Raw genomic sequence first — 24,915 nt, 5'->3', positions numbered from 1 at the left:
TATAGAAGACCACTCTGGGAGATGTTTTCAACACTACAGGCACATGCTGCAATGAGCCAATGGCACCCACTTGTGCAACTCATTTCTCACAGACACAACCAACACCCTCACTAGCACGACACAATGCTTAGAGGACATCAGCACCTGAATAGAAAGCAGCTGGCTCAAACTAGATCTAAACAAGGCCAAAGATGCTAGCTGGAAGAGGGGATGCTTCCAAGAAGCAGCCCTTCCATACAGGACATCTGCTCCAATTCTCCAAAGTGACGCAAAGCCTAAGAATTGTGCTCCATTGTCACTAAACCTAGATGACCTGGCAGTGAAAAAAAGCCGCCTTCTATCTGCAGATTGCAAGGAAACTCCACCCCCCTAACAACTTCTGGTCCATGCACTCGTCACTTCTCGACTCGATTCCTGTAACTCACTGTATCTAGGGAGGAACGTGGAAAGAATGGAGAAGTTCCTGGTCAAAAAGAATAAGGCAGCCCGGTTTCTCATTAGGAAAACCATTGTGAGCACATCATACCTGGGCTCCAGTCCCTCCACTGGCTCCCAGTCCTAGGCCCTGTCCTGATCTTCAAAACCATCAATGGGTTGGGACTCAGATCCATCAGCAACTGTCTCTCCACCCATGACCTACCAAGACAGCTGTGCTCCTCTGGGATGCTGCAGCTGATCTAGCCCAGGATGAAGTGTGAGGAAGCTAGATATAAAGTGTTTTCAGTCAGGGGGAGCGGGAGGTTGGCCAGGGGACAATTTTCCAAGGAGATTAGACTAATCCAGGGCATGCTGCAAGACTTTCCTGTTTGATAAAGCTTTCCCACTATAACTGCGAGGTATATTATATTATGGTCTCTGGTCACGACTGGGGCTCCATTGTATTAGGCACAGTACACACATACACACACAGAGACATGGTCACTGCCCCAAAGGAGCTTCCTACACCATCGTACAAGTAATATAAGAAGGGTGCTAGGGAGGCAGACAATCAAATTTATGTAATTAAAAAAATCATATGTACATTAGCTATTTATTTTAGCTGCGTATTATATAAGTATTAATAAACAATTTCAGTCCATGCATCTGAAGAAGTCGGTTTTTATCCATGAAAGCTTATGCCCAAATAAATCTGTTAGCCTTTAAGGTGCCACCGGACTCTGCGTTGTTTTTGTGGATACAGACTAACACGGCTACTCCATCTGATATTTGATTATATAAGTATTGGCTCTTCCCAGCTGCCCCACAAATGCACTGGTTACACTTTGGCTGGTTACTTGCGGGCATCCTGGCAGATGATGAAGTGGGCAGTGTCTTTATGGATTAATGGAGGGAGAACGCTCCAAGAAGGGGTAGTGTGATGCAGATGTTTTCTTTATATCCCCCACAGGCCTTCCTTAGACCAGGTAAAGGAGAAGTTCAGAAGACTCCATGAATTCCTCTAGGGGTCTTTCCTGGCAGATATAATTTAGCTGGAAAGCGTTTAGATACTACAATGACAGATAGACAACTGACATAATCTGAAATTAAAGTAATCTAGATGGGCATCGGCAGACGGTTTCCCACAAATTAGACTCCATGGCAAAATTAAAGTATCTCCTGCACGCTTCAGGTTTGTCAGTGCCAGACTCATTCATTAAGGAAAATTTTACGCTTGTTTAAGTCGATCCGTGAGTTAGTGGAATTTAACAGGGGTCTGTGTGGAGACTTGGAGACCTACAGCTTAGACAGCTACTGAGATAACAGCCTAGTTAAAAGAGATGACAAGGGCAGTGGATCTCACCCTTCAGGGCACAACCTGAAAACCCGAGGGGGTCAGGAAGGAATTAGCTTTCCCTTGTTTGGACAATACAAAGGGTGAGGGTATGCGCAAGGAGCTGCTTTAATGCACTAGCTCCAGGCGCCTGCTGGACTGTTCTGGACAACTGTTCAGTGTGAATTGTTATTCAGCAAATTCAGCCTCTTTCTGCTCTCAAATTATCTGCACAAAGACTTTGTATTTGTGATTAAAATTATTCAGTGAATGGTTTATTCCAACACATTTGAGTGTATGGGCGGCTCATAAATGATGTGCAGTGAGGAAGGACTTTGAGTATTTATTCTCTGTGCTGTGGGACCTAAAATACATAGGATGTGTTTGTGTCCTGCCTGGATGACTCCCAGATCTAGGACCCGGTGGTTTCTCCACCCAGCTGAAGCTTGGGCTGAAGGGTCAACTATATGAGGACAAACATCCAGCTTTACATGTCCTTCATGGTGACTGAAAATACTACCATCTCCCAGCTTTTTGGCAGCCTTTCTGAGATCAGCACCTGGACAAAGAGCAACCGGCTGACACCGAATCCAGGTAAGACTGAAACCATGCTCATGGGAAGAGGGAAGTGCCTTGAAGATCTCTCCTCCATTAATCATCCCTATGTAGCCAGTGATTTGAGTTTATTGTGTGATGTTATGATTAACCAACATGTTATGTCATATATAATTATTGTATCCTAAACAAAGTAAAGTTGTAGGATTATAGACGTATAAGAGTGATCAGTAGTCAGAAGGGATAAGTATGTATTAGGTATCTAAGGAGGGCTGAAATGCAAGGCCTATAGGCTGAGGCCTGTAAGATTTTAGCTTAGCCAAACTAGTCCATAAGCTTAAAAAATGCTTAACATAAGTAAGCGACCAAAGAATGACCCTATGCCACAAGATTACAGGAAAAAATTTACCAATGGGTGATATTGCAAAAAAATTAACAGTAACAGTAATTTTTTGCTTACAAAATACTAGGTAGTCACATTTTTCTAACACATGTCCTAATTGCAGGGTGCACTACGGGTCTAAATGCTAATAAGTTATAGTCAAAATCACATTATTTAAAAAAAAGAAAAGAAAAGAAAGAGTGCCCAAATTAGGAAAATTGAGTTCCCTACAGGAAATCTCTACTAGAAACTATCCCTCTACTGATGATCAATTGGCCAGGCAGCCATCAGACCTTAAGAATATCATTAAGGATGTAAGTATGACTATATTTGTAACTTGTGCATAGGTCTTTAATGAATTTCTATACGCATGGGTAATTAAAACTTTAACTGTAACTTTAATAAAACTTATAAAACAGACTAGACCTTGTACTTGTGCAATGTCTGTGTGGTCACTACCCTGGGCCTTTATGTGCTCCTAGAGACTCTAAATCTGAAGCAAGTAGCAGAGGTGACTTTCACTCCGCTGGAGGTTGAAACTGTAGCCACCAGAGCTGAACCCACAGTGTTGTAATACAACATTACTAAATTCACTTTACATAAAATAAAAGGCTACATCTTCCATCAAAGGCATCTGCCGTCAAACTGTGAAGTCAGCCCATCTCTCCCGCCGTAACCCTGGCTACCCAGGATAGCTGTGTGCCAGCTACTGAGGGGAGACTCGCGACTGACAGAACTTGCCTACAAGCCAGACCATGATTACGGAACTTACGCGAATGAACACGACCCCTCTGCTGCATTCAAACACCCACCTTTTTTCTCTTCCCCACAACAGCCTCTTCCTTCTCACAGGTTCATTCACTTCAAATAAATAACTGAAGAGAAGCACCCCCACTCTGCTTCTCTTGTCAGGCCAGGAAGAGAGACAACGCTGTCACTTTTTAAGCGATGGGAGGCACTCAAGTACTACAGTGATGAGGGCCATATAAATAGCTAGAAAGATAGATTAGACAGAACAGGGCAGAGCACATTGTCAGCACACAACAAATAATAAATTAAGAACCAGAATCCCTAGGCAGGCCCTTTTCTAATAAACGACATTTTGATCTATAGCTTTAACAGCTTCTCCCAAGCCACCATGCATTGGAATTAGGAAAATGAAACGCAGTAACCTGTCCTGTCAGCCCTTAGAAGGCTCATACAGGTATAAATGTAAATATGCAAATAGCAATTAAAAATTTACTGTGTATGTAAGGAAGCCATTCCCCTACTGAAAATAACTTGGCAATTTCACTACTTAAAAAAATAACCAATTTTCTGATTTTCACTTTAAACAACTAGCATCCCGCAACTACCCGCAAAACACTTCCCTCTGAGAAAGCCATTCTGGAGTTAGAAGGGCACGGAAACCACGCCAGCTCGGTGCACTGCATTCTCTCCTTATTTGTATCGTGGAGCTTAAGAAACAACAACAACAAGCTCACCAGATTGTTTTTTCATGGGTTAAATATAATTAGCGCCTACTGGGCTGGCTGAGATTTCAGCCTAGAGTATATTTTCTAGTTGGGTTGAATAAATGTTACTCTTCAAAATGCTCTCAGACCCAACACAGTTTTCCTGGTGGTGGTGATATAATATAATTTGATTGCAACAACAGTCAGGCTGGAAAAGGTTCTATCCCCACCAAATCAATTAGCAAACACCTTCCGCCTGCCATCTCAATGCGAGCCAAGAGCCTGTGATCGGTAGTCTCTGGGACTCATTTATTCTCATATAGCAATCAAAACTTAATTTATCTTATTTTAATTAAAGCTAAAATATTCAGCAGCCTGTAATTCCTCTCATTGCTTTGCAGGGGGAAAAAATACCACAGCAGAATGAAGCAACATGATAGAAAGAAAAGCCTTTGAAATAAACATGTGCTAGTTCTGTTGGCTTTTATTTAATATGTAGCCCTTTTCTTAAAAGAAATAATTATGTTTCAAAACCTCCCTTCCTTGTTCAGAGAGCTGCCTCTTTCTACATTAATGCTATTTGCATGCACCATCTCCTCCTATCCCTCAATAATTTAAACCTTCATTTTTTATTCACTCAGTTGTCAGATTCATTTACATATCATATATCTATATTTAAGACAGAGTTTGCGCGCTTTTTTGGGGGGGAGAGGGGGGGATGGGAAATAGATTCCCCTTCTAATTTAACAGCATCTCAAGGTAAGGACTGGCTGTGTGACGAGAACATGACTTAGATTTGCGCTAGTTACTGCAGATGCTGAAATGGTCTCTTGTTAGGAGCCAGAAGCGCTGACCTGGACTCCACAACTTCCTGAGGCCGGTCCTCTATATTCACTTTCTATACAGGAGTACAGCTACAAATGCATTTATTTCCTTTGTGCAGGGCAAAAGAAAACCACCATTATTGCATCTTCTCACTCACAGGGAGAATGGGAGAACCTGTTTGATGAAGAACTGCCCAAGCTCAAATCAACCCCTTTCCTGTGGTTTGGAAACTCTGGCTTCATTTTTATCTGCCTGGTTCCAGCCAGTGATGGAAACCGAACTGTGACTCTAGGAGAGAGGCCACTGCTTCAGGATTGCAGGGTTGGCCAGAAGCAAAAGGGCCTGAAATTTATGATTCTTACAAAACCCTGTACTTGTGATAACCTCGGGCCAACCATCCAGACACGAGAGTTTGGAACATCTTATCCTGGGATCTCTTGGCTCCTTTAGCAAATACATTTGAAAGGCCCTAAGTGATCCACACCAAGCTGAAGTGAGTCCCGTTAGGTTTGGCCCAAGAGAAGCCCCCTGGCTGCTTTGCAGGTGGAATCATGCACAGACAACAAGCACAGACATCTAAAGAACCAAATGTCCATTCTGCAGGATAGCTGATCTCCAACATAAAACAAGGGCAGGAGATACTGATGATTACAACTCCCATGGCTGCAGGCCTCATGCAGGTGGCCTGCAGTCCACGGGGAGTTCTGCAGCTGCACAATCTCGGTGGGGGACCAGACTGATGTGTGTGGGGTGTGTGTGTGTGGTGGGGTGAGGGGTGGAAGGGTTCTTTGACTGTCCCTGGTATTGTCATTTGCTAAGCATGCAAACACAAATGGCTCAACACTCAGTACCTAAACAGCTGACATCGTGGCATCTACTATCATAACTGTGCTGGGGGGGCCATGCCAGAGCCCAGGGCATCTGGATTACATCTGACATTTCTGAACAGGCTCCCTCTTCAATGGGCGGTCTGCCAACCCCTGGAGGGACTGGCGAGGCCTTTAAGAACAAAGAGGAAAACGAAAGAGAGAGTGCAGCGTACCAAGCCCGAGCAGCGAAATATGGAGTGATCTATAACGGCATTAAAGTGTCGCCAAGCAGCAGGTCACATGTCAGGCACACAATTAACTGCAACATCCACTGAGATGGTTAGACATGAGGCCACACCGGGGACATCGCATTCGAGCCTAGCTAAGCTGCTGCTACAGCGGGAGCAAAAAAGAGAAGGAGAGAATGGTGATCCAGACCGTCTTGAGAAAGAGGTGAGGAGATAAGGGACCTTCACAACTTCAGCTGCTTTGGAGATTTCATTGACTCTCTGCGATTAAGTCAAGGGTCACTGCCCAGTGCACTGAGAAGCAACAATGGCTACCGGAGTGATTGGATCCCACCCTTGGGGCCATGTGTGTGGTCATGTGCATTTGTCAAAGGGGCTGTAGATTTCCTGTTCTTCATCCTCTATGGCTCAGAACCATCACACAGACCTTACTGTCCAGCAGTGCTGCACTACAAGCACCCCCTAAATCTTCACCCTGCTCTGAGCCTCGGCCTTAGTTCAAGATGTGCCTGAGCAGCAAGTCAGACCCACCAACTTTCCCTGGGTTCCTAGCTGAAACCACACATCAGCTCAGGTTCCCGGAATGAGGAGTGACACCCAGGCAGGGCCGGCTCCAGGCACCAGCTAAGGAAGCAGGTGCTTGGGGCGGCCAATACAAAGGGGCGGCACGTCCGGGTCTTCGGCGGTGGGTCCCCCAGTCCCTCTCTTCCTCTTTGAACTGCTGCCGAAATGCCGCCAAAGAGGAAGAGAGGGAGTGAAGGACCCGCCCCCGAATGGCCGCTGAAGAATGGAGCGGCGCGATTGACCTGCTGCCGAAATGCCACCGATCGGCTTCTAATTTTATTTATTTATTTTCGCCGCTTGGGGCAGCAGAAAACCTGGAGCTGGCCCTGCACCCAAGGAACCCAGCCAACACTGGATAATGTGATCGGATAGTGGGTTGGCCAGTGAAGAGCTGTGAGGACACCACTTGTTTATCCCTTTGCTTTTAGATTGTAAGCTCTGTGGGGCAGGAACTGTATGTCTGCACAGCAATTAACACTAGGGGCCTGTGACCTGGCCGAGGCTGCTAGGTGCTCCTGCAACAGAAATATTAAATAATCATAGCAGTAATGAATCCCAAGCCAGGAACATTCCATTTCCTTTGGGGTTTCCTTATAAAACTTCTGCAGAGCCCGAGGGCGGAGCTCCCCTCCCTCACCTATCCTACCCTGTATTATGGGGAACGGGGATCCGCTGTATCTGGGCCCCAATTTCCTTCTGACTGTTTTTTCCTCCTGGCATATTTGCTGAGGTGGAAGAGCGAGGATCCTCTGTGCTCCCCTTGTTTTGTGCCTCTCTATGGCCAAGCGGAAATGGATGTAGCTTTCTCAGGGACACTGTTACAAGCGCTTACAAACCCGAAACCTTTTGCTAATGCCCCCCTGGGCTATTGGTTTTGGTTTGTTTTAAATTTCTATGGAAAGGTTTTGTTTGTTTGTTTAGCAAATAAGCCTCCCCTTGCAGTGTTTGGAGTGCAGACACCTAACACTGAGCTGGTCAGTGGAGCAACAAAAGTGAAACCAAACAGGCCACTTCTATGGCCCAAGCAGAGAAAAAACTAACACTAAACAAACACCATAAAGAATGGGAAGTAAAGAAGCTTCTAAGAACACAGGAATGGCCATGTTGGGACAGGCCAGTGGTCTCTAGCCCATCATCCTGTCTTTGACAGTGGCCAATGCCAGGTGCGTCATGGGGAATGAACAGAACAGGGCAATTAGCGAGGGATCTAGGCCTTGTTGTCCAGTCCCAGGTTCTGGCAGTCAGAGGTTTAGGGACACCTAGAGCATGAGGTTGTGTCCCTGCCCAGCCTGGCTAACAGCCATGGATGGACCTATCCTCCAGGAACTTAGCTAATCCTTTTTTGAACCCAGTTATAGTTTTGGCCTTCACAACATCCACTGGCGATGAGTTCCACAGGTTCACTGTGTGTTGTGCAGGGAAGTTGTTTGCTTTAAACCTGCTGCCTATTACTTTCATTGGGTGACCCCTGGTTCTTGTGTTATGTCATCATTCACTTTCTCCACACCATTCATGACTTCATAGACCTCTCTCATATCCCTCCCATCATCTCTTTTCCAAGCTGCACTGTCCCAGGCGTTTTAATCTCTCCTCATAGGCAAGGTGTTTCATGCCCCTAATCATTTTGGTTGCTCTTCTCTGTACCTAAAAATCCTCTCTTAGTTTAATCATCTTAGGCATCATTTGTAACTCAAGGCAGGACAATGATTTTTAACCAGCCAATGTCCCCTTACACTTGCTCCAAACACTGAGGAGTCAATTATATACTGGTGCAGTATCAGAGCAGCCTGAAGGATGAAAGGGAAGATTTGTTTTTTATAGTGATGACCCGTGTGGGGCGGAAAAGGGACTTTATGGACCAGCCCAGTGATGAGCCAGCCTAAAGCCACCTTTTGCCTGCATCTCTCTCTGGCCTTGTGCCAAACACAGCTCCGTCTGACCAGGGAATTTGTCCCTGTGCATCTTAAAAAGGGGCCTTAGGGTGTCCTGTTTACAGACGCTACGCGCTGTCTGATCTATCGCCCAGCGTGGGGAACGCGGCATGTTCCAGGAAGGCAGGCTTAAGAGCCACAGAAAATAAATACTAGAAAAAGCAATTTGAGACAGAGGACATGAATCAGAATGGGAATGAATCAAAGGCTCAGTCACTGTGCAAGGGACTCAGATCCCCCTCCCTCGTTTTCGACATTGCTAGAAAAAACAGTGAAGCACTATCAGACAAATGAGCCCTCTGGACCCAATTTTTCAAGTTAATGAGCTCCCATTCCAGAGCTTCTTACGTACGGAGACTCCCAGCACCTACCCTTTGCCACTGCCTCTAATGAGCAGAGCCACCATCATCTATCTCAATATCTGCACAAAAGATGGGTTCCATCTGCATAGGAGAGGTGATGGAAACCCACTCTTGATTGCACAAGTTTTGCATTGTACCCTCAGCACAAACAGTGTTAGAAAAAGTCCGGCTCCCGTATTCCAGATGCAAGCACAGCAGGGAGAAAGGTTCTGGGACTCGGCTCGACAGTGCTAGAAACTCTCAGTCCCGATAGGAAGACGCAGAGATTCCGAGATGAAGCAGGCATTGGCAGGGAGAGCAGACTCCCGTATTGCTGGAGTTTTGGGCTTGGATCATGCAAATGTTTAGCATTTTGAGATTAAAGACTAGCACTGTGACCAACACAGAAGCCTCTCGAAACCGGTCACAACACCACAACATGCTGAGCAACACACACAGGCATCTGTACTCTCTGCTAACATGCCATAAGAAACCTGCAGCTTCTACCTGGCATATTTCTCTAAAGTCGGTGCCATTTCAAAAACCATTAAACCTATGTTTTCTTTTGAGGTGAGACCTGGCAATTTCTTTGGTACATTTTGTTCTTGCCTCTCTCCAAAATTGGGTGGGATTATGTGTCGTTCAGCATCACCATTCAGCTCTGTCTTTGTATTCCCCTGTTTCAAAATAACCTCTTGCTTTATGAGGAAATTGCTTTTCTTGCCCCCAGGAACCTCGTTCCAGTCTCCATCAGGAGATTTCAAATGGACTTCAGTGTTTTATTAAAATTCTCCCTCATAATTACCCTTCTCGGGAACATGGGGAGAGTGATGGCTCCGGGTACAAGATCGTGCTGGAACATGCAAGTCACTCTCATATTATTATGCTTAAATTAACAGGGATTTTTTTGTAAATTGAAGACTAATTTTCTCCTGGGAATAGATCATTAAATCACAGAATACTAATGAAAATTTACGGCATCTGGATGGGAACTGGGCGAGTGCTGGGGGGGTTTGCGCCAGCAAAATAAAGCTACAATAGAAGGGAAAGAAGCAACAACTTTACATTCAAGAAACACCACAGCAGCCGGAAGTACCAAGCAAAGCCTGACAAAACCTACATCCCGAACAGCTCCAGCGATTCTTGGGGTGTGAGAGGAAAGGAACAACGGAGGCCTCCATCAACTGAGAAAAGCAAGTGAGAGCAGAAGTTTGGAGCTATGTCTAGGAGAAAGTGACGGGGAAACCGCCATCATTTTGCCATCTTCTATTTGAAATCTGCCTGCCTGTCATCTCTTTCCACTGCAAGAGTTGTGTTATTATGGCGGCTGCTGCTGCAGGCATAAGCTAGCGCTGATGAGAATGACATGGGAAGCAGGCCAGCCAGGGAGAGCGAGATGGAGCTGGCGGATGTACTGCAGGAGAGGCTGGCACTAGGCCAGCGGCTAATTAGAACTCTGAGCTGCTGACAGTATGTCCTGCAAACCGGGGACAGCCTTGCCCATCACCATCGCTCTCCCTGCCTGCCCTGCTGCTGAGGCTTCACTGACCATCATCACCCTAGCAACGGCGCCAGCTCAAGATGCGATGCAGCATGTATTTATTAAAGAGCAGCAGTTATGCTTGACGGACGTTTTTTTCCAGTCGAACTCAATTTCTTTGGAGCAATAAGGTTCAATAGATACAGGAGCGTGGAAGCGAGGAACTGCCTTTTTTGGGGGGGGCACTTGGGAGCATAATGTCTGGGGGGCACAGAATGAGGAAATGCAGATTTCTTTATTGCTTTGATCATACATAATTTAAATATTCAAACTACTTTGGAATTCATTGAATTATACATGAATTGCCCAGGCAGCATTTTTTTTGTAACTCCTGAAAGGCATTAATCCCCGCCCCCCCGCCTTCAAAACCTTGAGTAACCTTAAAAACATTTTTTTTCAAATCCGAATCAGTTGCATTCCAGAATCACCATGAGAACAGAGTCCATGCCAGCTGATAATGCTGCGGAATTAATGAGGATTTGGTAAGCACGTTCCGCCGCTGGCTTTGAGTTAATGCATCTTTTTGCATTGTTTAGAGTTACTTCAGCATATTTTAAGACTCTTCCATGCCTTATATACCTTATTTCAATGTAGGGAAATAACCACTGCATTAGCAAGCCTGCAGAACAATGGGATGAGAGCATGGGAAACAGGCAGGGAGGGACCTCACGCAAAGGGAAAGAGCCAGATATTAACAACACTGATGCTTTTGTTTAATCTGCCCAGAGTAGAGCAGAGCCCTGGAAGAGAGGGACCAGCAGGGTCTGTGAAACTGGCACATTCAAATACCCTACGGTGTCCCCTCCCTGCAGCGCATGCATAATTCCCATTAGCGTTAAAGGAATGGCACGAACAGAGACTGCACCCGTGTTTGTTGCAGTCTTCTGCACAGATATAGCACTGCCCATTCACTTCAGAGCTAGCCCAGAACTGACTGTCCAATACATGATCCGCAGCCCTCCTGGCTTAGTTTTAGGGCATCTACAGACTGATCTGAGGGCTTGTCTACATAGCAAAAATGAAAGTGGTATAAGCAAAAAAAAAAAAATAAAATAAAAAGGCTGTCTTCTAAGTGCCCACCCAGGGAGCTAGCCAGGTATGATGACAGCAGTGTAAGATTCTGGCACAGTTATGCTGGTCATTTCCCATGTAGACAAGTTCTGACAGACCCCAAACTGGGCACTTGGGCTCGGCCCCTCCCTAACTTTGTTTGTAAAGAGATGGAATGGTCTAATGCCTGAGCAGAGGACGAGAGTCCGGGCTGTATTTCCAGCTCTGCGAATGACTCACTGAGAGCCCCTCTCTGCCTAGTTCCCCATCAGACAGGGAGATGGGTTCGGCCCTGCCCTGCAACCACTGGGAGTGCAGGGGGTGCGTCAAAGTGCAGTTCCACTCTGAAACACGAGTCTGTAAACACACCACCCAGGGCTGCTCCCCATGCACGCCACGAGTCCGAGCCAGGCACTGTAATGATAACAAAGACGTCACGTGTTTGCTGCTCTTTGTCTCCCTCAGCCCCGCAGGGCCAACCCAGCTATGGGAGAAGGCACTGGCTTCTATTCTGGCTCATGCATAGTCAACAGGAGTGACAGACAAGTTCCAATCACAGGGCCAAATTCTGCCTTCGGCTCCCTCGCTGAAGGCAGCACAGTTGGACGCCTGTAACAGAGGCCAGAACTTGGCCCACAAAAGTTACCTTTTAAAGGCAGAGTCAGAGTTGGCTGCAGCTACTGACACATGCCCCGGCATGTTCGTTTGTTTGCATATTTATTTTCGGCATTTCTTTGACACTTGTCCCATGGTCATCAAGTGCTTATCCCACGCTTGGAGAACAGGCCTGACCAGGCTGCCTTAGGGGCAGTGGCCAGTACAGGCTACGTCAGAGGCATGGGCCAGCGCACGTAGCCAGTCTGCACAATGCTGAACAGGAGGGAAATTTCTGCCTGGCCCTTGCAGGTGATCATCCTACACCTGTAGCCATAAACAGCCCTGAATTCAACATGGCCCTGGGCTTACCTAGATGCAACTGTTGCTAGTTGTCATAAAGTTACCCTGTCCCTTTAGAAATCCAGCTGCCCAGTACGAACCTTGGTAACCGAGGATCCATAGGCTGGCTAATGGCTGCAGCGATATTTCCTTCTTTGTTAGAAATGTGCTGCCCTTTCCTCTCCCAGGGTCCCCTGGTTCTCATGTTACGCGAGGAGAGACTGCGTTGGTTACACTCCACTCTGGAAGCTGTTGCTACCCATTGTTATTACCAACCAATATCTGCACCTGGCCCAGTGTTGGTGTCCAGAACCCAGGACTGCACAATAGGCAGACGCTCCAGCAGCAGCAGAGCTACCATGACCCTAGGGCGGAAATCCCCCTGACCACCACAAGCACAGAGAGAGGAAACTGAAGCAGAACATTGCAGAGACAAACCCCCATGTGGCTGTGCCCTGGACTCTCACGCCTGGAATCATTTCCCAGTGCACTTTGAATCAAGAATGTGGAATGTACTGCACTGCATGCATCTGGCCCGCAGAGATGGCAGCTTGTATTTTCTAGCTAGCCAAGCAGCCAGATGTTTTAGGGAGGGAGGAAACACCAACAGACACTGCCAGACTGTGCTGCAGATGTGCTGTGAGCCTGCTGCATGGCTTACAACAACACAGGCTGAGAAGAGCAACATTTGCCACAGCTGGACAATCTATTTGCCTTGTGTGTGTGTGTGTGTGGTGGGGGAGTGTGGAAGGGCCTGGCTGCATTCTCTAGGATTCCACTAGCACCAGTGAGCACAGAAGTAAAGCAACCATTCCTCCAGCTGAGGAGAGCAGGATGCTGCTCTGGAGTACTACCAACTAGTGCACCACGGGGCCCAGAGAAGCTCCTCTTTCCAGTATGGAGATGCAGGCATCCTGACAGGGCCACCCAGAGGATTCAGGGGGCCTGGGGCAAAGCAATTTTGAGGGCCCCTTCCATAAAAAAAAGTCGCAATACTATAGAATACTATATTCTCGTGGGGGCCCCTGTGGGGCCCGGGGCAAATTGCCCCACTTGCCCCCCCCGGGCGGCCCTGCATCCTGAGGGCATTTGGTTTGGTGAAGCTGGTCCAGGCCAGGCCAGAAAAAGACTTTATACACTGAAGCAGCCACATGGCTGAGACGGCCATGAAGCCCAATGCTTTTCCCATGGATGCAAAGTCCTGAACATGCCCTCTTAGCTTTTGAGAATCCTGCCTAGAGTCTCACCTGGCTTGTCCAGCAGCTTCCTCAGAGAGCCAGATGTCCTGGGTTAGCTGGGACAATCCTGATTCTCCAGGAACAGATCTTGGGACACCTGAAATGTTCCATCTTTTCATCTCATCAGCCAAAATATTGGGATTTTGTAACAATAAAATATTTGTCCAAGATGAGTTGCTTCACCAAGTGGAACTGGCTTTGTGTTTGCGAGGTGCTGACCGTCCAGTGGAAGGAGCGTCCAGTGTGATGAACAGCATTGGGGGAGAAAGGAAAAGTCACATGAGCACAGATACTATCTGAGTTGATCTTTTGCTCAAATGGAAGGGTAGCCACACCTGAACACTGTTTCATGAGGGACTCATTAAGACACTATGTCGCTGGGGAAAAACCCTCCATTCTGAGAAAGCCTCTCTCTCACTGCTGTAACCATAAAAACAAGTGGCCACAGAAGTGTCTTGGGTTTTGATTCTGACGATACAGGCACAGTATGCATGCAATCCCTGGACTCCTCCTCTGCGAAGGGAATTCTGTCTCTAGCTGACTGGGCAGCCCAAGGGATGCTCATAGCTCACTGCTCAGCTCAGCTCTAGGTTTGCGTCCCGATGGAGGAGTTTGCACACACCTGGTCTCTTGGCTCACCCTAGCTGCTCGTGCTCCTGGAGCAGAAATTCCTGGTGCTGCTGCTTCACAGCAGCTTCTTCACTCTTGGATTGTTCTGCTGAGCATGCAGGCCACGGGTAAAAAACCAACACGGGTTGGGTCAGCCCTTCTCGTTCACAACTCCTTGCTGCCCCAGGGCTACCTCTGCTCCGGGTTCTCCCCTTTTCTCTTCACAGAGCTTCAGTCTCATGGGAAGGCACAGAGGAGTTGGCAAAAATCACTGTGCCAAGTTGGTGACTGAACTAAAACCGGACAGTGCGACACAATGTGTTCATTGCTATAACGGGGCACGAGAAGATGGCCCAGAGGGCTGCGCCTGGAATTCTCCCTTCTAAACAGCTACACGGTGAAGTTAGTGCTGGTGAAAAGTACCAGGACAGCAGCTTTGGAGGCTGAAGTCTACTGATCCACAAAACCGGTACAGTGTGGACAGCTGCACACTGCTCAGCACCCATGTGCATCACCCCTCCCAGGGATCAAAGGGGAGCTCAGCCTCCATGACCCATTAATGCCTTGGCCGCTCTGTTGATATTGCCAATGAGGGGGCTAATTAGTACCAGTTGTGATGCTGGGTTTTAGGCTCCGAGACACAACAATGGATTTAGTCCAACAGCCATCAGCTGCTAATGCCAGTGGTTGCTACCCACCTGGGTCACACATGAGCAGGCAGCTTGGAGGTGAAAAGCCCTATTCCCAATTCCCTGAGCCATTCAGTCCCTCCAACTGTTGGAATCAGCAAAACAGAGAGGCCAGTCCCATTCCAGAACCTCTCAGGAGTTGGCATTTGAAACTATTTCAGGAACGTGAGGCCAATGGAGATCAGAGGAACATAAAAAGTTGATTGATTTACGATTGTGGAAAATAACCAGGCACCATCAAAAGCAAAAGACCCCTAGACTTTAGAGCCAGCAGCACCTGTCTGTGGACTTGTCCACAACAGGTTTATTTTTATAAACATTAGCTAACCTCGTTTAAAACCCTAGTGTGGATTTTAACGTGCGTTGGCTGCTCAAGGAGAGTCTTAGCAGGAGAACAGAAGCTGCAACATGACTAGCTAAAACCTGTGAAAATCCAGCTTGCAACCCTGTCCTACACTAGGCTTTAAAATGGGTTGATTAAAACATGTTAGCTAACAGCTCCTTTTATCCTAGCGTGTGCCGAGGCATTCCCAGCGTGGCCAGCTCCACAGCTTCTTGGCAGCACATATGAACACGAGCAGAGCCTGTGGGCCAGGAAGGCCCCTCCTCCTCCTCAAGATGCCATCGGGTTGTTTCCAAGGAGGGTATTTGCAAGTCCAAAAGCGCTCTATGGAGAGAGAAAGAGGGAGCCGGAGGGTACTTATATGCAGCAAAAAGACCCACGGCAGCAACTCTCAGGCTCTCACCACAGGGCTAAAATGGCAGTGCAGACGTTCAAGCTCGGGATGGAGCCCAGGTTCTGAAGCCGGGTGAGGGGGCATCTAGCCTCCCAGCATGAGCCCCATGAGCCCTGCAGCGCTGGCAGACCCGGTGCCCGCTCTTGTCAAGGCTTTAGGCCTCAGCCAAGCACTGACAAATTCATTGCTGGAACCCAGTCTGTTTCAGCCAGGTGTTAGGCTGGCTCAGGCAGGTATTGGACTTATAACGATGTGTGTGGACTTTATGAAATGTTTGTTAGTAGCTACATGTATTAACCCTGCTTATATGGTCTGTATCCCATGCTACACGCTACTTCAGTGTTTGCGCTAGAGCCGTAAAGTGTTTGTTCTGACCTATGGAACTCACCAAACAAGAAAAAAAACTTTCCTGAGCGCCAAATGCTAAATCCCTGGAAAGGAATCCCCTCTGCCCATCAGGAACGGCTATCAAAATTAAATGGGCCATCGTGGGGCATCACAATACAAAGACTTTTCAAGGGTGTGCAGTGGCAATTAGCAGAGGCTCCGTGCAAAAGGACTCGTCCTATCAGCTTGAATTTGCGGAGAAGGAAATGAAGCTAGCGAACGAGAACGTTTTCCCTCGCTCTTTGCTGTTCGGACTCTCACGGGGCTGGAGGTAGGAAACAGAAGCAAAGATCCCCTGGATTAGCCCTAAAAAACATTGAGAGCTGACAGATTACTGCAACTCTGTCACCTTTTAAAACTACAGACTGTAACTCATTTGTGTATCTAAACTTGTGTATCTAAAAACTACAGACTAACTCATTTGCTTGCTTTGACCTTGTAATAACGCTCTCATTTCTTTTCTTAGTTAACAGATCCTTGCTAGTTTACTATAGGACTGACTACAAGTGTGGTCTTTGGTGTGAGATCTGAGGTACAAACTGACCTGGTCTCTTGGGACTGGGAGCAACCTGAATCTTTTGTGATCTTTGGTGTATAGCAACCAACTATCACAAAGTCCAGCTTGCCTGAGTGGCAAGATAGACTGGGGTGTCCAAGGGGACAGTCTGTGACTCCATGGTCAGACGGTTATATTGCTTCAGGAGTTCACATTTGTTACTGGGTGGGGGAAATCTAATTGTAGACCATACCACCAGCTTGGGGTCTCTGCCCTGACGCTGGAACTCCCAGTCATGAGCCACTCCAGACAGTGTGACAAGGCTGAGTCAATCGAGCAGGCCCTTGAGACTCTTGCCATGTTTTGTTGTTGTTGTTGTTTTGCTGTGCCCTAAAACAAACCGGGGCCATCCAGCCACCCTGCTTCTTCCTCTCCTCAGTTAACTCACTCTTCATTATCCTTTCCTACCCTTTTTAATTTCTCTCTAAACTCAACCAGCTATTGCTGTTCAGAGTGAAATAATTAATTGGAAAAAAATTGCCACTGTAGGAGAAAAGAGTGATTAAACCCATCCAGCGGACAATGGGGCAATCATCAGCCTAAGCATCTAATTACAGGGTTGGAGAGTATGGATGCGGGGATAATAACAGAGCCTTTTGTAAACTGTGTTGCCGGATGAGCTGAGAGGAGGGTCTGTGCTTGACTTTGCTCCTGGTTTCGTGCATGATTCCCGGAGTGAAAAAAGCTACAAATGCAAGAATAACTGATCATTACAGAGTGAATACACATGAAGGGCTGCTGGAAAAACAAGAGCATCAGGCAGCACAAACACCTCTCCCATCCCAGCTCTTGGCTTGCTGGCTATACAGCACTCGCTTAAGGCGAGCGTTCGGAGGATGGGCTTTCTCTTGAAAGAGACTTTGAGAGAGGAGGAGAGCACAGGAACACTGTGCATTTGTCCAGCCTAACAATACAAGGTAAGAAAACTGGGCACCGATGCAACCCCTGAGCCTGGCCAGTTTTTCCAGCCAAACACTTTCCTGCTTGTTTAAGGGCTGCATTCCCCCTGGACCTCGCTAAAGCATCTGACCCCACACACTTCTCCGAACTCCTTGCTGAGTGTCATAGCAACAGGTTTCCTATCTCCCATGACATGAACGGGGCAGGACTTTGTTTCCTCAAGCCATCAGACACTGGCTAGCACAGACGGTCCTGAACACACGATCTATAGCATGGGGCTGAAATCTCAAAGGAGGAGTCACTTGTTACAGTTACTGAATTTGCTACTGCTTATTCTGGGAAGAAGCCTTCTCCGGGGGCTCATGGCCAATGTCCTAGGAATGGAGCTCCGTATCTCAATAATCAGAAGAGGAGTGGGCCATTTAATATGGCAGTGAAATGGCCAAAGGGACTTCGAACAGAGTAGAGTGGCCACCTCATCCAGCCCTTGCCAGCCTCTGTGGGGACTGCAGAGTGGTTATTACTGGCCTCAGCAGAATGGGCACTGCACTCCTAACACCTACACCCCTGGCTTGCCATCCAGGGTCCTCACTGCGCCTAGGCTGCAGCACAACTAGGGAGATGTTTGCTCTGGATAAACAGGGAATTCAACCCTGTCAATGAAACGTCCTTTTCCAGGGCGTTCAAAATACAATTTCAGATGGCTGGGAAGCAGTCAATGGAGTTGCAGAAATGAAGTGTCCTGCTCACTCCTAACGGGATGCCCAGTAGACAGTGTGCACTGACCTATGCTTCTGTGGAGAAGGACATCACTAGGCAGTAGCACTTACAGATAGGTGGTGGTATGAGGGTCACTTCTCCTGGGGGAGACAAAAGTCTCTCCAACTCCAAAGCCCTGCTGCTGAGAGAGAAACACACACAGCTTTATCGTCTCAGGCTTACACAGCAAGGCCAACCAGCTGCACCCGGCCCCAGGCATGGGCCACAGGGCACGGCCAGCCACAGGGTACAAATCGCAGCTACCACTAGCCCAGGGCAGACAGCCTGTGCTCTGCAGTTGCCCAAGGCTGCAGACGCGGTGCAGGAGATGGCAGGCAGCATACGTGGACATGTAAACAAGAGACATAAAGTTGGCAGAGGCAAGTGACCCTAAAGTAGGTATTAAATCCAGCCATTTTGCCTCTGGCTGAGCATGCCCCCGCCCGTGGAGAGCCACGCTGATGGAATCTTAGGCGGAGTCTCTTCTGGAGGAGACATAACACTGAGGAATGACTTTCTTGACTGTCTGCGGTCATTAAAAATCCATAGCAAAGGTGCCCAGGCTAAACTACTTAAATTCAGATGCAGTGCGCCTCTTTAGTACCTTCCTTAAACCGTTGTGCAGTCTTGCTGGAAGCTGTTGAGCAGTTGTTGCATTTCACCTCAGAGGTGGCTGCATTTCAGTGATGAGTAAAGTGATCCTGAGATACGGTCTGAAATCATTCTGTTGAAATGCTTTGAGAGCATTTGTGGCTTTCACTATCTAATCTAGAACATAATTATTCATAATACAAATGATGGCATGTTTTGTTACGTTTGTTACTAAGGGAAGAACTGGTTACAGGTCTGTGGTGGAGAGAAGGGCAGCATGATCAGAGTGTGAGAGGATCAAAGGAGACCTGACAAAACAGCAGCCACAGATTTATGGGATGGAAAAAGGAGCAACTCCCAACGAAACAACAGAGCGTAACAACCCCCGGCGCGGTTGTGATGGGATTCAGCCCTAAAGTGTCTGAATCTCTTGTCTGCAATCTGCAGGAATACTCCTCCAGTGGGTCGGTCTGGCATTCCTGTGTTTTATATCTACATATTGAACCCTAGACACAATTAAACTAAGAGAAAGGGATTAATCTGGGGAACAACAAAGGGTGGAAGATGGAGAACATACCGAAGAACAAGAATAAACAACCTGTCCCATGGTGACTGAGCTACGGAGGGAAGGGGAGTGTGAAAAGCCACATCACTGGCCTGCAATAAATGGCACTGGCCAGCTCAGTGTGGGGAAAGCAGCCGGGAGACTGAAAATAATTCCTTTGTTTTGAGCCCCTCTGGCTTGCAGGAATCTTGTGTGAGCTCAAATTCCCAGCCCGGCGCCCCCTTCCCAACCCTTAGCAGTCACACCACACATTAAAACACATTTAGCAACCAATCAGGGACCTGTGACTTCCTATAATAAAGACATTTTTCATCTTCACAATCTCAATGAGAGCGAGTTTAAAGTGGTGTGAAATTGCAAACGGTCACGGTGCGCTAGCAGCCGAGCTTTCCCTAGGTATCCTTCATCCCAGGAAATAGAGTTCGAGCTGCCCAAAGCATATAAATCTTGAGCAACTCCAAGTCACTTTGAGTAATAGTTCATTTTCTGATTTAATTTTGACTGTGACTGCAGCTTCTAGAAGGTGTTTTCAGCTGCAGGCTGGTTTGGGGTCTTTTTCCTTCCCAAGAGCTAAACCGAGAAGAGAGGCAGTTTCGCTCCAGCTCATGACTGAATCTCAGCACAGCGAGGGAGATGAGCACACAGCCGTTGGTGCGAAGCCCAGCAGGAGAGCAGCGGGGGGCCAGTGGTGGATTACCAAACAGATCTCATGAAGAACACAGATGCTACTCGGCTCCCTGCCCCCAGGAAATTAAGCAAGTCCTAGCCTGTAGCATGCCTGGTGTCTGCCCAGCTACGCCCAGGCACTAGGAGGAGCTGGAGACAATGCAGTACAGGCAGGTCTTGCTAAGGGAAGTTGGGACTGCAGGCTGGTCAGGAGCCTAGCTAGAAATTCAGCTGCAGCTTAAGCCATCACAGCTCACTCTGATTTCGATGGCGGTGGCGTCAGCCTAGGGCAGGGATGACTTTGGGTCACAGCTGCCTGCCAGGACTTGGGGTAAGGAGAGAGATCCCAGGCTGCCTTGCTGGTGAAAATGAAAGGAATTTCTCTCCTCTCACGTGATGTTATCACTGTTGGTGAGCAGGTCACATCTGGAAGTGGGCTGAGCTGCTGGCCTGTTCTCCATGTGGCTGCCAGTGTGTGGGTGTTATTCGATCAGCCACAGGGGCCTGGCTCACCAAAGAAGCAGCTGCTGTGGCAAGAGGGCTCTCACACATCTCGCAATCAGCAGCTCCCCGAGGGTCCACCTTCCTGGGGGAGAGGAGCTGAACTAACTGCTTTGCTGGTTCATTTCTAGGCCGTTCCTGAGGAGGGACTAGTGACGTGCTCCGAGTGATTGGGTCTCGTCAGGATGGTGTCTGGCAGCTTCAAGCTGCTGCCTGTTTCCCCCCAGTGTAGCTGTTGCATGTGACTTGCATCTCCAGTGCTTGGCCAATTCACAGGGCTGCTCCTGTCCTTTGCCGGCCCTGGGAATTGAAAGCTCAGGGCTGTATTAGTAATGAGCACCTGTGTTTACAATTAGTTAGTCTGTTAGGAGCAGGACTCTCACTCCAAACAGCTCTAGGACAAATAAATAAATAGGCAGCAGGCCCTGAAGTGAGGACTTGCCAGTAATGAACCGGGGTGACTGTTTCTCAGCCTGCTGTCACCACACCCAAGTTATGGCCAACACAGCTCCACTGCTCAACAAATGCATTATTTGTCATGTTTTGGCCTAAACAGTTGACTGAAGCTAGAACATGGGGCCCGGTGGGCCCCTCCCCATCCCTGACTCCCTTCACCATGCACCATGGTGACAGGGAACAGTCCTACCTACGGGATACACCACAGAGCATTTCAGCACCGGTGCCAGGTGACAAAAGGATATTGGCAACACCTCTACAGGCCTTTATGTCTCTGCAGCACAGCCACACCCCGGGCAGGCTCGCCCCAGTCCATCCTGCTGATCCTGTGCAGGCCTTGTGAGCAGTGCATCTCTTCTGTCCCAGTCCATACGGCAGCATGAACGGCTACAGAGGGTGCCTGGTCAGTCAGACAGAGAGCCTCATCAGAGACACACAACAGAAAGCCATCAACATGCTGGATGCCAGTTGTGGCCATGGGCAGATCCCACCACTCACACCATGAAACAGACTGCACTCCCACCAGATCAAACCAAGGCCCCACACAGACACACAACAGCTTCTGATCCGCTCTGTCTTTATTCCTCTATTGTACTTCCTGCACCCTCCTTTATCTTAAACCATGCTGCAATCTACCCACTCCTCCATTCAGACCCTGTAGTTCAAGTCTGGGTCTTTCACTTGGATCCACCTGAGAGCTCCCCTCTAGCTTTTGGAAATAATCAATAATCTCTTCCGCCCAAAGATTTTCCTTTTAACGCAGGCAACACTGAAGATTCCTTCTCTTTCCTGCACCATTCAGGTCTTAAAAGATGCACTCCTAGGTGTCCCTGCTTGGCTGCTACCCAGAAGTCTTTTATTTCCTAATTCAATAGATTTCTCCAGGCGTGTGATAACTGCATTTTCTTAAACCGAACCTCTGTCCCACTGCACCAGCTTAGGTCGCTGCCCGTGAACCCAGCCCCACTCGCCGGGGAAAGCATATTCCCAGATGCCTAACACAGCGTAATCTCCTGGTGATTCTGTTCCCAAGACTCCTCCAGCTGGCTGAGAAGTGGAGGCGTCCCTGGGCCTTTCAGAGAGGTCACTTGTCCTCTCCCTAGTGGGGCTGTACATTCTGGAGCTGGCCTAAACAGAGCTCATGGCGTTTCACGCCTCTTTGCTACCCGTATACAGTCCTCTTCCCCTTATCACATCCACACACTTTCTTCATGCCAGCGAAGGATGGGCGTAAGAAGCCTGCTGGGAGGCTACCAGGCTGCTCACCAGGCAGCAGCCATAGGGGTGAAAAAGAACAGGCCCCTTCCTTTATTCCCCTCAGGGAAATGAAATCATCGCCCCTTACAACGTAGAAGGGCCCAAATGGAGTTCGGAGATAAATAGCTAAAGGTGTAAAAACGAACAGGTGAGTCTTTAACTCAGTCAGAAACAGGAAGCCTGGGAAAGAATCGTTGAATCTGCTGGATCACCCGGGGTTACCAGGAGCAGTCCGGGAAGATGCAGACAGGGCTGAGAAGCTAGATGATTTCCTTGCCCCAGTCTTCACAGCAGAGACTGCTGGGGAGATTCCTACATCGCCCCTGCTCCTTCCTGGTAACAAAGCTGAGGGGCACTCAGAGGCTGAGGTGGCAGAAAAAGAGATCTGGGCAAACTGATCATTTAAAAAGCAATTAGCTACTGAGCCAGCTGGTCCAGCCAAGAGGTCTGAAGGAGCATAGGGCTGACGTAGTTCAGGGGCTAACAAAAATCTGCAGTCTCTCATTGAAAACAGTCTCTCATAACGTGATAGGGTCTTACCAGCAGGATTTCTGCAAAGGAAAATCATGTCTCACTCTTAGACTTCTTTGAATGTGTCAGAAAAGCAGCGGATAAAGGAGAACCAGTTGACCTAATGGTTTTAGATTCAAATAAGCTAAGTAATCAAGCAGTGAGATGCAAAGTATTGTCATGGATCGAAAACTGGCTGAGACACAGACAGCAAGGAATACAGGTAAATGGTCAGTTTGCATCCTGGGAAAAGGTTAACAGAGGAGGCAGTAGGATTCCACACTATGTCCCTGTGTTAATATATTTATGAAGGGAGGTGAATAGTGAGGGAGCCAAACGTGCACAGGACACTTACGGTATGTCTACACTGCAACGAAAGGCCCATGGTGCAGCCATGGCTGGTCTGGGTCAGCGGGCTCAGGCTCTCGATGCTCAGGCTGGGGGGCGATACAATTGCTGTGTAGATGTTCAGGTTCTGGCTGGAGCTTAGGATCTAGGACCCTCTCGGCTTGTGGGGCCTCAGAGCCCAGGCCCAAACGTTTACACTGCAATTTTATAGCCCCACAGTCTGGATCCTGTGAGCCTGACATAGCTGACCTGGGCCAGTCGCGGGTCTTTCATTGCAGCGTTATTTACGCCAATCAGGACCAGAGAGGATGGTGAGGCATTATAGCGAGACCTTAACAAGCCAGGGGAATGGGCAACATGATGGGAAATGAAGTCCAGGGTTGATGAACACAAAGTAATTCACATGCACCTTACTGGGGTCTAGATTAACTGTATCAACTCAAGACAGGGACCTGGGCATCACAATGGACAGCTCAATGGAGACCTCTGCTCAGTGTGGCCCAAAAGCAAACACAATGTTAAGATGCAGAAGGACTAGGATGTTCAATAATATAAAGCACAGGAGTCCTTGTGGCACCTTAGAGACTAGCACATTTATTTGAGCATAAGCTTTCGTGGGCTACAGCCCACTCCATTGGATGCATAGACTGGAACATACAGCAAGAAGATGTCTATGCAGCCGATGAAGTGGGCTGTAGCCCACGCAAGCTTATGCTACAATAAATTTGTTAGTCTCTAAGGTGCCACAAGTACTCCTGTTCTTTTTGCAGATACAGACTAACATGGCTGCTACTCTGAAACCTAATAATATAAAGAATATTTAATGCCTTCACACAGATCAGTGGTGCAGCCTCATCTGGAATACTGCATGTAGGACTGGTCACCCCATCTCAGAAAAGACTGCAGAATTAGAGGCATGCCATCCCGAGGCAGCTTTTGTCTTGCTTTGTGGCTATGGGCTCAATCCTGCAGACTGCAAGCTCTCGAGCCTCAAACCATCAAAGCATGGAAGCAGTCCCATTTGAATGAGACTAGTGAGACCAAAGAAAGCCATTCAGGGCCTAGTGCCACCCTCATTACTAAGTGGGCGTGGTGGTCTGAGGATTGTGTCAATGAACAGGCAGGGCATTTGCAGGATGGATGGTCAATGGGGCATTAATTTAGCCAGGGATGAGCCCTGGTTCTTCAGGACAGAGCCTCAACCATGCTCACAGCGGCCAGTGAGATTCAAATGAAGAAGGCCCCCCCTCACCCCCTCACAGTCCCAGCAGCTACAATGAGAAGAAAAGCCAGATGGGCAAAGAGCAGTTAGGGCTCCTGAAACCTCCCAGAAAGGTCTGTGAGTCTCAGCGGAAGGGACATTATCCCATAAAAGGACACGGCCGTGTGTTCAGTGGCATCAGAGCTAAGTTACACAAAGTTCACAAGAAAAGCTCCTGTAATCTAATTCATATCAAAAAGGAAAGTGACCAAGGGGAAACCAGGGTCCATGCTGGTGCCTGCTCGGGAATGAAAAGCCGTGCAGCAGCCTTACTGTTCAATGTCTTCTTGCACCAGAAGGTAGAAGGCCTCTTCTTGGCACTTAAAGGAGGATGACTCTTCTTTGACCTTTATGGAAACAAAAGATACAACAGTCCTCAGCTCTGTGGTGATTTAGTATCCTGAGCACAAAGATCTCGATGCAGAAAACACAGGCCCTGGTTCTCCACCATTCTGCACCTGTGCTTTAAGTGCAATGCGTTGCTGTTCTGGATTGGTGGC

At 48.0% G+C, this 24,915-nt stretch overlaps 1 protein-coding gene across 5 annotated transcripts in view; it reads right to left on the bottom strand.

Moving 5' to 3' along the window:
* TNRC6A (trinucleotide repeat containing adaptor 6A) overlaps positions 1 to 24,915 on the bottom strand; it is a 170,197-nt gene that overhangs the window by 98,680 nt on the left and 46,602 nt on the right. For all 5 annotated transcript variants that reach the window (XM_039490564.1, XM_039490565.1, XM_039490569.1 and 2 more), the window contains exon 2: positions 24,689 to 24,762. In XM_039490564.1, the coding sequence (XP_039346498.1) occupies positions 24,689 to 24,762 (74 nt within the window). The remainder of the gene's footprint in view (positions 1 to 24,688; positions 24,763 to 24,915) is intronic.

This window comes from Mauremys reevesii, linkage group 10 (assembly GCF_016161935.1).
Source record: "Mauremys reevesii isolate NIE-2019 linkage group 10, ASM1616193v1, whole genome shotgun sequence".
In the NCBI taxonomy this organism is placed as follows: Eukaryota; Metazoa; Chordata; order Testudines; family Geoemydidae; genus Mauremys; species Mauremys reevesii.
This window is presented reverse-complemented; position numbering and strand designations above follow the sequence as displayed.